Raw genomic sequence first — 15,029 nt, 5'->3', positions numbered from 1 at the left:
CCACATCGGGCTCCCTGCTTGGAGGGAAGCCTGCTTCTCCCTCTCACACTCCCCTTGTGTTCCCTCTCTCGCTGTCTCTGTCAAGTAAATAAGTAAAATCTTAAAAAAAAAAAAGAAATTAGGAAATGCTTTAAAAGACAGTTTTTCTTTTCACCATGTCCTTTGTTCACTTCTTATCTTACAAAGTCCAGTAGTCCCCCTCCCCCGCCTTATTTGTGGTTTTGCTTTCCCTGGTTTCTGTTACCTGTGGTCAGCCGAGGTCTGGAAGCAGAAGATCCTCTGATGTACGGTCAGAAGGTCAATAGTAGCCTAACACTATGTCACAGTGCCTGCGTCCTTCACCTCACGTCATCTCACCATGTAGGCATTTTATCATCTCCCATCATCACTAAAAGGGTGACTACAGTACAGTGAGATATTTTGCAAGACCACATTCATAAAGCTTTTAGTACTGTAATATTGTTATAATTTTTCTATTTTATTAATCTTTTTACTCTGCCTAATGTATAAATTAACCTTCATCCTAGGAATGTGTATATAGGGAAGGAAAAAACAGTATATATAAGGTTCAGTACTATCTGTGGTTTCAGGCATCTACTGGGGTCTAGGAACACATTCCCCCATGGATAAGGGGAACTATTGTAATGATTGCTAGTAGATTCTTACATATCTGTCCAGAGTGTTGTCTCTATAAGCGAGCAGATATTCTTCTTCCTGCCTTCTCTTCCTCCATTTTCTATACAATTTAGTTTAGCTATAGATACTCTTGGGGCCTTTATTCTTGGCCCTTACTTTTTTTTTTAAAAGACTATTTTTTGAGCAGTTACGGGTTTATAGCAACCCTGAGCAGAAAGTTAAGAGTTGTACCCACTGATCCCACATGTGCACTGCCTCCTCTACCATCAGCATTACTTACGAGAGAGGTAACATTTATTATAATTGAACCTACGTTGACACATCACCATCATACCAAGTCCATAGTTTACATTAGGGTTCATCTTATGGTTTTGTACATTTTGTGGGTTTTTGACAAATGTATAATGGCACGTATCTACCATTATAATATGTAAAATAGTTTCAGTGCTCTAAAATCTGCCTTGCTCTGCCTGTTCATCCACTGCTTCTTTTTCAATACCATGTCAGTGTTTCCATAATAACATTGTCTTTAAGGATTGAATTGTTTTATGAAACTCTCTCAGCCTGGTTCTTGTTTTGGGTGGGAGGTTTTGAAAATATTCTGTCTCTTTTTTTTTTTTTTTTTGAAATTGATTATTATTTTTTTTTTGAGTCAACTTTTCAAAACTTTTCTTTGAAAATCACTTACTTCATCCAGCTTAAAAAACTTACTTGCATAGATTGGGGCAAAGTAATTTTTGGTAAAAGTCTGTCTCTCTCTTACTTTGTTTTTTTCTAATTTTGTATGATTCTGTTTCCTCAGTTTACTTTTAATTAAGTTAGCTAGTTTGTTTTTTTTTTTTAAGCTAGCCTCTGGGTTTATTTTAGTTTTTCTCTTCTCCTTTTTTCTTTCTGCTTTCCTTTGGTTTATTTGCTTCATTTTCTAACTTTAAATTGCATGGTTTCCTTTTTTCCCCATTGGTATGCATTTAAGGCTGTGAATTTTCCTTCCAGCACTGCTTTAGCTAAAAATTGGATACTGACTGTATTTTCAATATTGTAGGCTAGGAATTTTGTAATTTCAGTTTGTAGTTCTTCATTAACCCAACATATATTCTTAATATTGCAAGTAAAGCTTTCTATGATCTGCATGGCTATTATAACCTCTGTAGTAGTAACTTTGAAGTAACCTGTCAAGACTAAGCTAAAGATTAAAAAGATTTCATTAAGATTTTTAGTACAAACCTAGATTTTTCTTTTGAAACAGGGAGAAGATTGTCCTTTTTTTCCCCAAAGATTTTATTTATTTGAGACAAGAGAGACCGAGAAAGCAAGCAAGCACGCTGGGGGTGGGGGGGCAGAAGCAGGCTCCCCGCTGAGCCTGGAGCCCAGGAGGGAGTTGGGGGGGGATCATTCTGGGATCATGACCTGAGCCAAAGGCAGCCGCTTAACCGACTGAGCCACCCAGGCGCCTCAGAAGATTGTCTTAATGAGGTTTTTTAGAGGCCCACTCATAACTTAAATATCTATTTTGGTTCAGCTCTGGATTTGAAATGGAGAACTGAGATTCAGGTGAGTGCTTGAGCAAATGGCAAGGGACACTTTCAGCTTCATTGAAGTTTTTATTTTTAAAGACTTAGGATTTGGTACCCATCTCTGGTTGCTAAACTCTGACCTTATGTTATATGTAATGCACAATGCAAACTCATTAAATAACACGGAATCTTTTCTGCTTTGTAGTCCCACAGCAATTGGCCTAGTCAAGGCACACCACCCAAATGTTATGTAGCCTTTCTAATTAACATCCTTTTCTTGAGACCTTCCTTTTCATTTCACCAGTCCTATTCCCGCTAGTGTTCTTTTTTTGAAACAGAAATCTCAGTATATAATTCTGTTCGAAATTTTTAAAATTCTATTCAGAATCTTCAGCATATTTGTGACTAAAATCGTGTTCTGAACTGCGTTTTATTATTTCAACAATAATACATTAAGTATTTATGCTGGGAGGTTCTGTGCTTAATGTTAGGGTTATAACCTAAGGGGAAATGTGATCCTTGTCCGCATGGATATAGTGTGGTGGAGAAGAGGTAGGAAATAAGTAAATACAAATATGATAGATGTTAGAGTGAAGTACAGAGTGATAATGGATTATAATGAGGAATCTAACCTAGTTTGGAGAATTGAGGACAGCTTCCTTGAGAAAGAAAGTGCTTTAGTTAAGACCTAAAAAATGAATAGGACTTAGCAAGTTCAAATGGAAAAGGAGGAAGAGCAAGCTAGGCGGATGCTAGCATGTGTTATGGGCCTGAGTGGGAAAAGAATGATTTTACAAAGAGCCTCTCTAGGAAACTGGAAAGAAAGCCAGTATGGATGGAATAAAGTAGTTGGAGGGGGAAAGCCACTTAAACATACATCTTTGTTTGCCATTTAAAGGCTTTGTGTTTTTTCTTAAGGTTATCAGAAATGATACAGATAGGTTTTAAACAGAGCAGGACTATAGATCTGTAATTAAAGAAAATCACTTTATAGGGTGAGTAATGGTTTGGAGATGGTAAGTGTGGATGTAAGGAGACTAGATAAGGGTTGGCTGTAGTCTGGGTCAGGGGTTATAGGTACCTTGCTGGTACCAAGGTAGCAGCAGGGAGGGTTTGAGTAAAGTAGCCGGATTTGAGAGGTGGAATTAACATAGCTTGGTGCCAGGATATAGGAGTAGAGGGAAGAGCCAAGAATGTTTCCAGATTTCTGATTCAAACACTTGGATGGATGGCAAAACCATTTATTGGGCCTGGAAACACTGGGGGTGAAGGTTTTGGGAGGATAGGATAAAGAGCTCAATTTTGGACCATTGATTTTAATGTGCCTGTGAAACATTAAGGGGTGATATGTAGTAAGTATGTAAGATACAGGTGTGGAGCACAGAGAAGTTTGGTTAATAGATACTTCATCTCTATGGCTGCTAATTGAAACCATGAGAAAAGATGAGACTGTCTTGGGTGAGAATATAGAAAGAAAAGCCTAGGACATTTGACATTTGGTGTTTGAATAATAAACTAAAAATACTTACGGTGAGCTTACCTCAGGGTCAGGCATCATTTTGAGTGATTTATAAATATGAAATCATTTGAATTGCCCAACATCTCTAATGTAGGTCCTATTTATTTCATAAATGCTAAAAACAGAGGTGAGAGAAGTTCATGGAAAAATTACTGGTAAATAAACAGCTGGAGAAATGGGAGAAGAATGGAAGTTTAGTGTTATTAAAAACAGATGTTTGTAGAGCAAGAGGATGCCTTCATCTTGAAGTCTTCTGAGAAGTAAACCAGAATGAGAGCTATTAAAGATCTATGGGTTTGAAAGGTGGTGTTGACATTGCTGACTGCAGCCAGTATAGTTCTGCCAGAATGGTGGAAACAGTATCCAGGTTGATAAGGGCTGAAGAGGAAATGGGAGACCCTGTAGACATTTTTGAAATTTTTCTGAGACTGGAAAAGGTGGTAGCCAAAAAAGTACTTTTTATTTTTCTAATTTAGGCTGGGGGAGACTTGAACATGTTAAATGCTGGTTTAAGCATCAACAGAGAGGGAGAAACTCAAGATTTTTAAATGGGAATCACAGAGTAAGATTTCATATGAAAGCATAATTGAAAAGGATCCAGAGCACAGGTAGAAGGATACCTCCTCCAGTAAACAAGGAAAGGGAGAAGAAAGGATGGATGCACATTGGGTAATGGGAAGTTGAGGTGGTTCCCATTTGATGCTGCTTTTCTTGAATCAAAGTTGATACCATTTGGGAGTAAATAGGAGGTTGTTTCCGTCTGGTTTTACATACCTCTAAGGGCTGTATACTATGGTTGTGTTGTCTGTGCATTCTTGGTTCTATAGGAGGAAAGCCTCTTCACCTTTGTTTATTATGAAACATGATCCCAACAAAATGCTGCCTTAGGTTATATTGCACAGTAAAGCCAGCATTGGAATCTACCACTCAACTCCAGCAGTACATTTACCTATCATGGGGTACAGGGTATGCCCATAGTTAACTTCATAGGTAAAAATGCCATACTCTTCCAAAATTATTTTGCTAATTTATGCTAACACTGGTAGTATCATAGGAGTTCTTATTATTCTATATTTTTGTAAAGATTTAGTATTATTGGGGCGTCCGGGTGGCTCAGTTGGTTAAGCGTGTGCCTTTGGCTCAAGTCATGATCCCAGGGTTGTAGGATAGAGCCCTGCATCGGGCTCCCATCTAAGGAGGGAGTCTGCTTCTCCCTCTCCCCTTGCTCATGCTTGCTCTCTCTCTCAAATAAATGAAATCTTAAAAAAAGATGTAGTATTATCAGACTGTTTTTAAAACAGCTTTTCGAAGTATCATGTACATAAAATTAACCCATTTTAAGTGTATGTCAATGTATAGTAAATTTGTAGAGCTATGCAACTTCATGACAATCTGAATTCAAACACCTGTAACCCCTCCAAGTTCCTTTTTGTATCCTTATTTGCTTTCTAACTCTGTAAGTTTGTCTTTTCTAGATATTTCATATAAGATAGTCTTTCCCATATGGCTTCTTTGACTTAGTGTTATGTTTTTGAGGTTCGCCCTCATGTATCATCATGTATCAGTAATTCATTTCTTTTTATTGCTGACGAGTATCCTTTGAATGGTTATTCCACATCTTCTTTATCCGTTTACCTGTTGCTGTATATTTGGATTGTTTTTATTTGGGGCCATAATGAATATGCTGCTATACAAATTTGCATGTAAGTCTTTATGTGGACATATGTTTTCTTTTAGGTAGATAGCTAGTAGTGGAGTACTGTATTACTTTAATTATGAAGACTTTAAAATATATCTTTTATGTGGTTCGACAATTTCCCCATCTTCTTCTGTTTCATATTATTGGTCTTCCATCTAGATTTGAGTTAGTCTCATTAAAATCTACGCTTTTTCTAACTACCACCTTTGTTCACCAGTGAAATCTTTTTTGTTGTTGTTGTTCATCTATGAAATCTTTAAAAAAAAAAAAACTCCTTTAAATTTACAATCTTTCTGTTACAGTACTTAATTTCATTTTTTATAGGTAATTGTTTACAAATCTTTTCTACCATAGTATAATTTTTTTTTAAAGATTTTATTTATTTATTGGACAGAGAGAGACACAGTGAGAGAGGGAACACCAGCAAGGGGAGTGGGAGAGGGAGAAGTGGGCCTGACGCGGGGCTCGATCCCAGGACCCTGGGATCATGACCTGAGCTGAAGGCAGACGCCTAACAACTGAGCCACCCAGGCGCCCCTAAATTTTTTTTTTTTTTGAAAGACTATTTGAGAGAGAGGGAGAGCTCCTGCATGTGGGGAGGGGTAGAGGGGGAGAATCTTTAAGCAGATTCCCTGCTGAGCATGGAGCCCAAGATGGGGCTTAATCCCATGACCCATGAGATCATGACCTGAGCCAAAACTGAGAGTCGGATGTTCAACTGACTGAGCCACCTAGGCGCCCCAGATTTCTTGAAGTTGCTTATTCATCTGTGTCATGCTCACTATGCTTCTTGTGTACTGTATTTGAGTAGTGAGTGAATATTGACAGAGGAATTCTGTTGGCTTATTGCTCTTAAAAACAACTGGTCTCTGTGACCTTGCACTTTATAGACAGGAACTCAGCTCCTTTATTATGGCTCAGATTATTAGTATAAAAATTGAATTTTTATATTTATTTTTAAATTTTTAGATTTTTTTTTTAAGGGGGTGAGGGGCCCAGGGAGAGAGAGAATCTCAAGCAGGTGCTCAGTCTCACAACCCTGAGGTCATGACCTGAGCCAAAACCAAGAGTCAGACACTTAACTGACTGAGCCACCTAGACTCCTAAAAATTGAATTTTTAAATTTAACTTTATATAACTTCTATTAAATGCTCTTTCTTCCTACTTTTTTGAGTAAGTATTGTAAATGGCTAGTTCATAAAGTTTTACGTCTTCTGTTGTTTTTATAGGAACACTTATTCTGATGTATTTGTACTTAGAAGTTAACAGAATTGATGTTTTCTTATCCTATTTGGTAGGAAGCAGTGGAGAAATATGAAGAAGTACTACATAACTTAGAATTTGCCAAGGAACTTCAGAAAACCTTTTCTGGACTGAGCCAAGATGTGAGTATGTTTTCTTTGCTTTTTTCTGAAACCACTCTATTGATCTTGAGGAAAATATTAGTGTCCATTAATGATGTTCTGTTACCATCCATCTAATTCCTGCTGATATTTTATTGGGGTTGACTATAACTAATGTAGAATTAGTGTTTCCAGATTTCTGGAGTCTCAAGAAAACACAAATGTATCTAAATATGAGATACTGTGAATAAAGTATTTGTTCTTTAATGTGTATTCACTGTGGTGTTACAACAGTCATTGAAAAGGGAATAAAAACTGTTAAATGGATACATTCATGAACAAGATTTTATTTTATTTTTTTAAAGCAGTCATTTTTATTTTGTTTTTTAGAAAGGGAGAGAGGGAGAAGGAGGGGCAGAGGAAGACAGAAAATATTAAGCTCTCATGACCTTGAAGTCATGACCTGAGCCAAAATCAAGAGTTGGACACTTAACCAACTGAGCCACCCAGGCATTCCTATGAAAGAGATTTTAGAATATAGGTTTATAAATTTATATAACATAGGCTTGTAAGTTTAGGATTATTTAACATATTAGGAACAGAATTGGTAAACTTTCTCTTGACACCATGATAGTTACTAACAGGAAGATTTGTAATCGTTGTTAAATAGAGTTAAGTCTGGTTTCACAGCTTGTTAGATTCTTGGTGTTGGCAGTATAAACTTTTATCTCTGACAGATTTAGTTAGTAATTAATAGGAAGCCTTAAGCATTCATTAATGAAGTATTCTTTGCTCCTTTAGAATTGTATTAAAAGGGGGCGCCTGGGTGGCACAGCGGTTAAGCGTCTGCCTTCGGCTCAGGGCGTGATCCCGGCATTAGGGGATCGAGCCCCACATCAGGCTCCTCCGCTATGAGCCTGCTTCTTCCTCTCCCACTCCCCCTGCTTGTGTTCCCTCTCTCGCTGGCTGTCTCTATCTCTGTCAAATAAATAAATAAAATCGTTAAAAAAAAAAAAGAATTGTATTAAAAGGTCCTTTAAAGATCATATTCTAACAATTAAGGAAATTTTTTTGTAAATTCATTTCTGTGGTGGGGAACATGCTGCCTAAATTTTTTGGATGTCTGTCTGTCTTTCTTTCTTTCTCTCTCTCTCTCTCTCTCTCTCTCTCTTTCTTTCTTTCCCTCCTTCCTTCCTTCCTTCCTTCCTTCCTTCCTTCCTTCCTTCCTTCCTTTTTTCTTCCTTTCTTTTCTTTTTTTTTTTTTTTGGTAATATTTTATATATTTATTTGAGAGAGACAGAGCATGAGCAGGTCGAGGGGCCCAGGCAGAGAAATAATAAGCTGACTCCCCACAGAGTGTGGAGCCTGATGCAGGGCTCCATCCCAGGACCCTAAGGTGATGACCCCAGCCGAAGCCAACGCTTAACTGACTGAGCCACCCAGGTGCCCCTGGGTATTTTCTTCTTGTATGGTGAACTAAAAATTCTCTCTTCCATTCATTCCTCTGGCATCAGAAAACCTCCCCAAACAAAAAAAGCCAACATATCATTTCCAGGCTGAAGACATCTACCGTCTTAATCCTTGTAATATTGTTGCTCTCTCTGGATGTTTGACTTAATTAACTCTTAAAAGGTAGTGTGTAAATCTAAAGTAACCTAATATAGAACAATTACTTTCTGTTTTCTGGATAATTCTGTTAATGCAAGTTTAAGATTGGGGTGCCTGGGTGACTCAGTTGGTAGAGCATCTGACTCCATCTCAGGGTCCTGGGTTCAAGCCCCACACTGGGGGTGGAGCCGACTTTAAAACAAAGTCTAAGATGATATTAGTTCTTTTTGCCAACCATAGCATACTTTAACTCAAGTTTACTCATTTATCATTTAATTTTAGTACTTTCTGTGAATTCCACAGTTATTTAAATATTTGTAGGCTATTTTAGATAAAATACTTTCAAATCAAATTTTTGTCTTATACATGTGTGATTGCCCCTCCCATGTTAGATTTATTTAGTTTTGACCCACTTTACTGTAAGAAAATATTTCATACCTTTCCTGTGGTTGGGTGTTTGGAAGTGTACTTCTATAAAAGTTAAAATTTTCTATTAACTCTCTTTACTCAAAAGTTATTTGATAATTTTAGTTTTTTAGTCAGGTGTTTATTTTTTCAAAGTATGGGTTTTTTTTTAATTCTTTTTAGATTTAAGTTTTTTTTTTTAAACAACTTCCATGTGCCAGGTACTTATGTAAGTTCACTTGATTTTTACAGCAATCTAGGAAATAGATGCATAAGTAGCGTGGTTTTAAAGATAAGAAATCTGATGCTTAGCACAAAAGGGAACTTCTTCACAATTGTATTGCCAGTAGGTGGTAGAGTATAGGGCCCTAACTATTTTTTGCTTCTAAAAACCATGTTGTTTATACTAGGACATAGTATCTTTCTATTTACATGTTCCTCTACTGCTCTTGTGTGGAGGTAGTTACCACTTCACCAAATTCTATTGATACCCATGAGGTTATTTTTTTCTCATTTATACTGTGGATTTACTTTCACTTTAGGTGAGGTGTAAAGTACTTTGGAACATGCCTTAATGAATCAAGACTCCAAAGGTGCTTGCTAGTTACCTTCCAACATAGTAATTTTTGGACTTTCCTTTTTACTAAAGTCTTTCTTTCATCAAACCTCTTCTATGAGAGTCAGTTTTGCAGTGTGTAACATTTTCTTTCCCTTCAAAGTAAAGTTGGAAGCCTCTCTGTTCTTCCCAGCTATATCTCTGTCTTCGTGACATGAGCTCTGTCCCTTGGTGGGGATTTATCATTCTAAGAGGGATCAGAAAATTAATTTTATTATTCAGTATGATTTGTCGATAATGGTTTATTTCATGTCTTCTTCCTTCTTTACAAATCAGTCCTCAGCTGAAAGAAGAGAAGAAAATGTAACCTGACTTAGTTTCTACATAAATAAGAAGAAATAGGCTATTGTTAGTAGTTTTCTGATTATGATGTAGGAAACAGCATGCTTTCTTACTTGGTACTTGATTGATTCAACAAATATTTGAGGTCCTTTCATCTGTCAGGCTCTGTGCTGGGCACTAGTGATAGATACTGGTAAACAACAGAGATATAGTCCCTGTCATCACAGAGCTGAAACCTAATGGAGATGCAGCTAAATATAAAAAGATAACCATTGAATGTAATCGGTACTTTGATAGGGAAGTTCGGGGTATCCTGAGCTGGTAAGAACATCTCCTCCAGCCTTGGAAATGGCTAACCAGTGAGGTAATCATGGGATACAAACTTGAAGATGCCCTAAGCATCAGTTGCATTTCCCTGTACCTTCATGAAATTGTCCCAAGAGAATCCCACTGTCTTGGAGAGCTAGAATTGCCATCTCTATTCTCTTTCTTCCTCTCAAGCAGAAACTGAGAATCCTGTAGTTTTGGTAAATGTTAATTGGCTTAAGTTCATACTGAGGTCTTGGAAAAAACGATTCTGAGCTTTGGAATCCTGAAAATATCTTAGTCCACATAACCCCAACCAGTCCTTTGCTCATTATCAAGATTTTACCTTCACCTACTGTCTTTTTTTTTTTTTTTTAATATTTTTTTATTATATTATGTTAGTCACCATACAGTACATCCCTGGTTTCCGATGTAAAGTTCAATGATTCATTACTTGGGTATAACACCCAGTGCACCATGCAATATGTGCCCTCCTTACTACCCATCACCGGTCTATCCCATTCCCCCACCCCCCTCCCCTCTGAGGCCCTCAGTTTGTTTCTCATCGTCCATAGTCTCTCATGTTTCATTCCCCCTTCTGATTACCCCCCCTTTCTTTATCCCTTTGTTCCCCTACCGATCTTCCTAGTTCTTATGTTCCACAGATGAGAGAAATCATATGATAATTGTCTTTCTCTGCTTGACTTATTTCACTTAGCATTATTTCCTCCAGTGCCGTCCATGTTGCAGCAAATGTTGAGAACTCGTTCTTTCTGATAGCTGAGTAATATTCCATTGTATATATGGACCACAACTTCTTAATCCAGTCATCTGTTGAAGGGCATCTCGGCTCCTTCCACGCTTTGGCTATTGTGGACAATGCTGCTATGAACGTTGGGGTGCATATGGCCCTTCTCTTCACTACGTCTGTATCTTTGGGGTAAACACCCAGTAGTGCAATGGCTGGGTCATAGGGTAGCTCAATTTTTAACTTTTTAAGGGACCTCCACACTGTTTTCCAGAGTGGCTGTACCAACTTGCATTCCCACCAACAATGTAGGAGGGATCCCCTTTCTTCACATCCTCTCCAACAATTGTTGTTTCTTGCCTTGTCAATTTTTGCCATTCTAACTGGCATAAGGTGGTATCTTAGTGTGGTTTTGATTTGAATTTCCCTGATGGCTAATGATTTTGAACATTTTTTCATGTGTCTGTTTCACCTACTGTCTCTTATCCCTGGTAGTAGCACAAGTTAAATTTATTAAGTGACTTTCATACCCCCTAGAAAGGAATTAATAATACCGTAATGAATCTTTTCCTGGGGTTTCCTCCCATCTTCATCTGTTAGGATTTATGAACATGTCTTTTGTAGAGTCTTAAATATGATGGTGTATCAAAGTACTTTAACCCCATATAGGAAAAATGTTCTTTTAGATTTTTGTTTTGTTCTCTTAATCTTCATAACTTGGAAAATATCCAGTAATGATGGAAATACTACAATTAGAAAAACAACTGTGGGGAGAAAAGACGTTTTAGGTTTCTTACTGGAAATAGATGGTACTTTTTATTAATTGGTATTTTATAAATGGGAAGCGACTTTTGAGACCCATGTGTTGTGTCAGACTTTAAGGGATTACGTTTTTTTTTAAATCCTTTTTTTAAGGTTTTATTTATTTCTTAGAGCGTGAGAGCACAAGTAGGGGGAGCAGCAGTAGAGGGAGAGGGAGAAGCAGGCTCTGGTGCCCCAGGGAGTACGGTTCTGAGCTTTAGAGTAGACTCAGGGCTGCTCAATCTACATACACTTTTACTTGATGGAAAATTTGTGTTCCGGTAACTATCCATATATGTTTGGTTAGCTAAATACTGAAAAATATAGCTCCATACAGACTGATGAACTATTATGAAAACCTTTTTTTTTTTTTTTTTTAAAGATTTTATTTATTTGTCAGAGCACAAGCAGCGGGAGTGGCAGGCAGAGAGAGAAGCAGGCTCCCTGCTGAGTAAGCAGCCTGATGTGGGACTTGATCCCTGGATTCTGAGATCATGGCCCAAGCTGAAGGCAGATGCTTAACTGACTGAGCCACCTAGGCCTCCTGAAAATATCCCTTAATTTTATTTATTTATTTATTCCTTAATTTTAAAAATATCTCTTAATTTTACTTAAAACTATTTGCTGTGGATGTTTTTTAGCATTATGCTTATAAGACATTTTATTTGTTTGGTTTTCAGTTCCTTATGCTTTAGCTAGTTTTCTTTGGTTTGTTGAAAATTGACCATTTTAGTTGAAATATTCTTCTCCTAGAACAAGAAATTTAAAAAACAAAACCAAAAACTTCAAAACCAAACTGAAGCATTTTCTTACAATCTTTGGCCTAAAAAAGGCTTGATATACATAATAATGGAAAAGTTAAATTTTGGGATTAATATGTATATCAGTGATAGGTACTTTGTTTCTTATCATGGTGTTACCAGAAGTACTAAATACAGCCTGGAGTTCGGAGATATTTGGACTTTCTGAGCTCCGGTTACCTGAGACGTACCGCCTTATTACTCAGGCCCTTCCTCAACTGAAAAGGAAAGGGATTAAATGACCCTGTCAGTTTCATAGTTTTTATATACATGTGAGATACATCATCTAATCTCAAGTCTTTGGGATTAGACTTTTGTGGACTCTGAATTGCTAATATGGGGAGGTAGAGAGTTGTCAATTTAAATTAGTATTTGTTTTAACAGCTACTTAAAGCGCAGAAGAAGGCCCAGAGAAGGGAGCACATGCTAAAACTTGAGGCTGAGAAGAAAAAACTTCGTACTATACTTCAAGTTCAGTATGTATTACAGAACTTGACACAGGAACATGTGCAGAAGGATTTCAAAGGGGGCTTGAATGGTGCAGTGTATTTGCCTTTAAAAGAACTTGACTACCTCATTAAATTTTCAAAACTGACCTGCCCTGAAAGAAATGAAAGTCTGAGGTAAGCTAATGAAAATATTTTCCTAAAAGAGAACATAAAACATTTTAGCACAGTTTTTTAGTTTTATATAGAGTATTTATATATACACACACACATAATAACATATGTATTACAGCGTATATAGAGAGACCGAGAGAGAGAAATTAAGAAAGCATTCATTTGATTGACCATGGCAAACATTGGCCAGACCAGACTGTGACAGTGTTGATAGGCTGTCTAGAAGGAAAGTCAATTTGAATGATCTCATGAATGTGCTTTTTTTTTTTATTGGAACATTGATTTAAAAAATGTCTAATCCAGTTTTACCTCTGTACAAGTATTAACCATAAACTGATTATTATACTTAAAGTTTTTATCTCAGGCTGTTGTATTACCTGAGAGTCTTTGCCTTTTTACTACTGCTGTACTTAAGTGGAGGTAAATAAAATTTAACTTGGCCAGTATCATTAAACTTTCAGACTGAGAATTATTTGGTGGTCTTCTTACACTGTGAATAAATACTGAGAAGCATATCTAATAATTTAAGAGACAAAATCAGCAAATCGAGGCTATCCAGTTTATCCCCCCATAGTTATCCATTTGCTGGTTTTGGTTTGATGGAGGAACTCAGCTGATGAACAGATCCCTGTGCTTCTGCTTTGTTAGGTATAGGTCCTTCCAGTGTTGTGTCTCTTGGGCTTGCCCAAGCACAGTCAGATTTCAGTTGTTACTGGAAATTAGTCCTGTATCAGGGGAAAAAAACCTAATAAAACTTAATTTTAACCTATATATAGCCATATAGATTTTGTTATTTCCATTCTGATAGTCTAGTCCATCATCATTATCTATGTGGCTGTTTCCTTACTTCACTTTGATGGCTTTAGGGAGTGTAGCTTACTTTAATGTTTAAGTGAAATATAATTTGGAAAATAAGCTGCTGTCTTTAAAGCGAAATGTAGCTCTTAATATTGCCATTCCACTGTTCTCTCATCTAGGACATATACTTGATGAGTTTTTAAACTCTTTTTTGTCTATTCTTTAATAGTTCTATGTGGTAAAATATTTTAGTTGTTTTAAGAGAAAATGCTTATATTTGAAATCCCTAACTGGGCGTCTAGTCGTCTTTTATAAAATTCGAACTTTTCATTTTGAGAGAGTAAGAAGACAGTAAACATTGAATGTTTTGACTGTTGATGAGCTGTACTGTATAAATTGTATTGCTCCATATAGATGTGTATATATATGTATGTACCTCTAAAGCTACTTTGTTCTGCTGCTGCTTTTCCTTGTCAGTGTTGAAGACCAGATGGAGCAGTCATCCTTGTACTTTTGGGACCTTTTGGAAGGTAGTGAGAAAGCAGTGGTAGGAACGACATGTGAGTTTCTCTACTCTGGACTTATGCAGTAAATACTAGACTTTATGTTTAGAAGTTTAGGACTCTCTTGTTTGTTGTTCGTTTGTTTTGATATTGAGGGCTGAAACTGTGTCAGTCCATTAGAACTTAACATGTCTGGCGATACTATATTCATTGGGAGAATGATCTCTGTTTAGTTCTGTTAAAAGCAGCTATTGTATAATTGTACTCACTAAAATGGAACCCAGGGAGAGTTTTGAAGTAGCAAGTCACTATGATTTGGGAATAAGAGCTAAATACTCATACTGGCTTGACCATTTTGGGGTTCAGTTCTCTGCATGGTAACTTGTTCTATTTAGGAATCACAAATCCACACATTGTTAATAGTAAGTCTTATCTACTGGATGTGTCTAAGAAAATATGAATGATATGGGTACATAGTTTATTGAAACATTGTTGTCTATCGATCTGGAAATGATCTGGAGAGAAAGAGTCCTTTGGGCTTCCTAAATAGACTTTGGCCAAATGATCAAGTAAAAATGGACATGAAGTACATAGTTTTCTGTACTGGCTTAGGATAATGAAAATACTAGAAGCTAGTAAAACATTTTGTTACTCATGATTGCTTCCTTTTGAAAAATATCTAAGTATGCAGTATAACTATCTCAAAATTTCTAAGTCCTTTCAAGTTTAAATCATAGAAATTTTTTTCTTGGTTAGAATGCAAAATGATAATAACTTTGGGACATAGTTTGGCAGTTTCTTATAAAATTAAGTGTATGCTTACTATGTGAC

At 36.8% G+C, this 15,029-nt stretch overlaps 1 protein-coding gene across 19 annotated transcripts in view; it reads left to right on the top strand.

The window, feature by feature from the left end:
* The window catches only part of CAPRIN2 (caprin family member 2), a 46,436-nt gene that overhangs the window by 7,583 nt on the left and 23,824 nt on the right, over positions 1–15,029 (top strand). For all 19 annotated transcript variants that reach the window (XM_057318988.1, XM_057318993.1, XM_057318983.1 and 16 more), the window contains exons 4-6: positions 6,667–6,753; positions 12,662–12,900; positions 14,173–14,255. In XM_057318988.1, coding sequence (XP_057174971.1) covers positions 6,667–6,753; positions 12,662–12,900; positions 14,173–14,255 — 409 coding nt within the window. The remainder of the gene's footprint in view (positions 1–6,666; positions 6,754–12,661; positions 12,901–14,172; positions 14,256–15,029) is intronic.

The sequence above is a fragment of the Ursus arctos genome, unplaced genomic scaffold, assembly GCF_023065955.2.
Source record: "Ursus arctos isolate Adak ecotype North America unplaced genomic scaffold, UrsArc2.0 scaffold_26, whole genome shotgun sequence".
Classification (NCBI taxonomy): Eukaryota; Metazoa; Chordata; class Mammalia; order Carnivora; family Ursidae; genus Ursus; species Ursus arctos.
The sequence above is the reverse complement of the archived record's forward strand: the minus strand, read 5'-3'. Positions and strand labels throughout refer to the sequence as shown.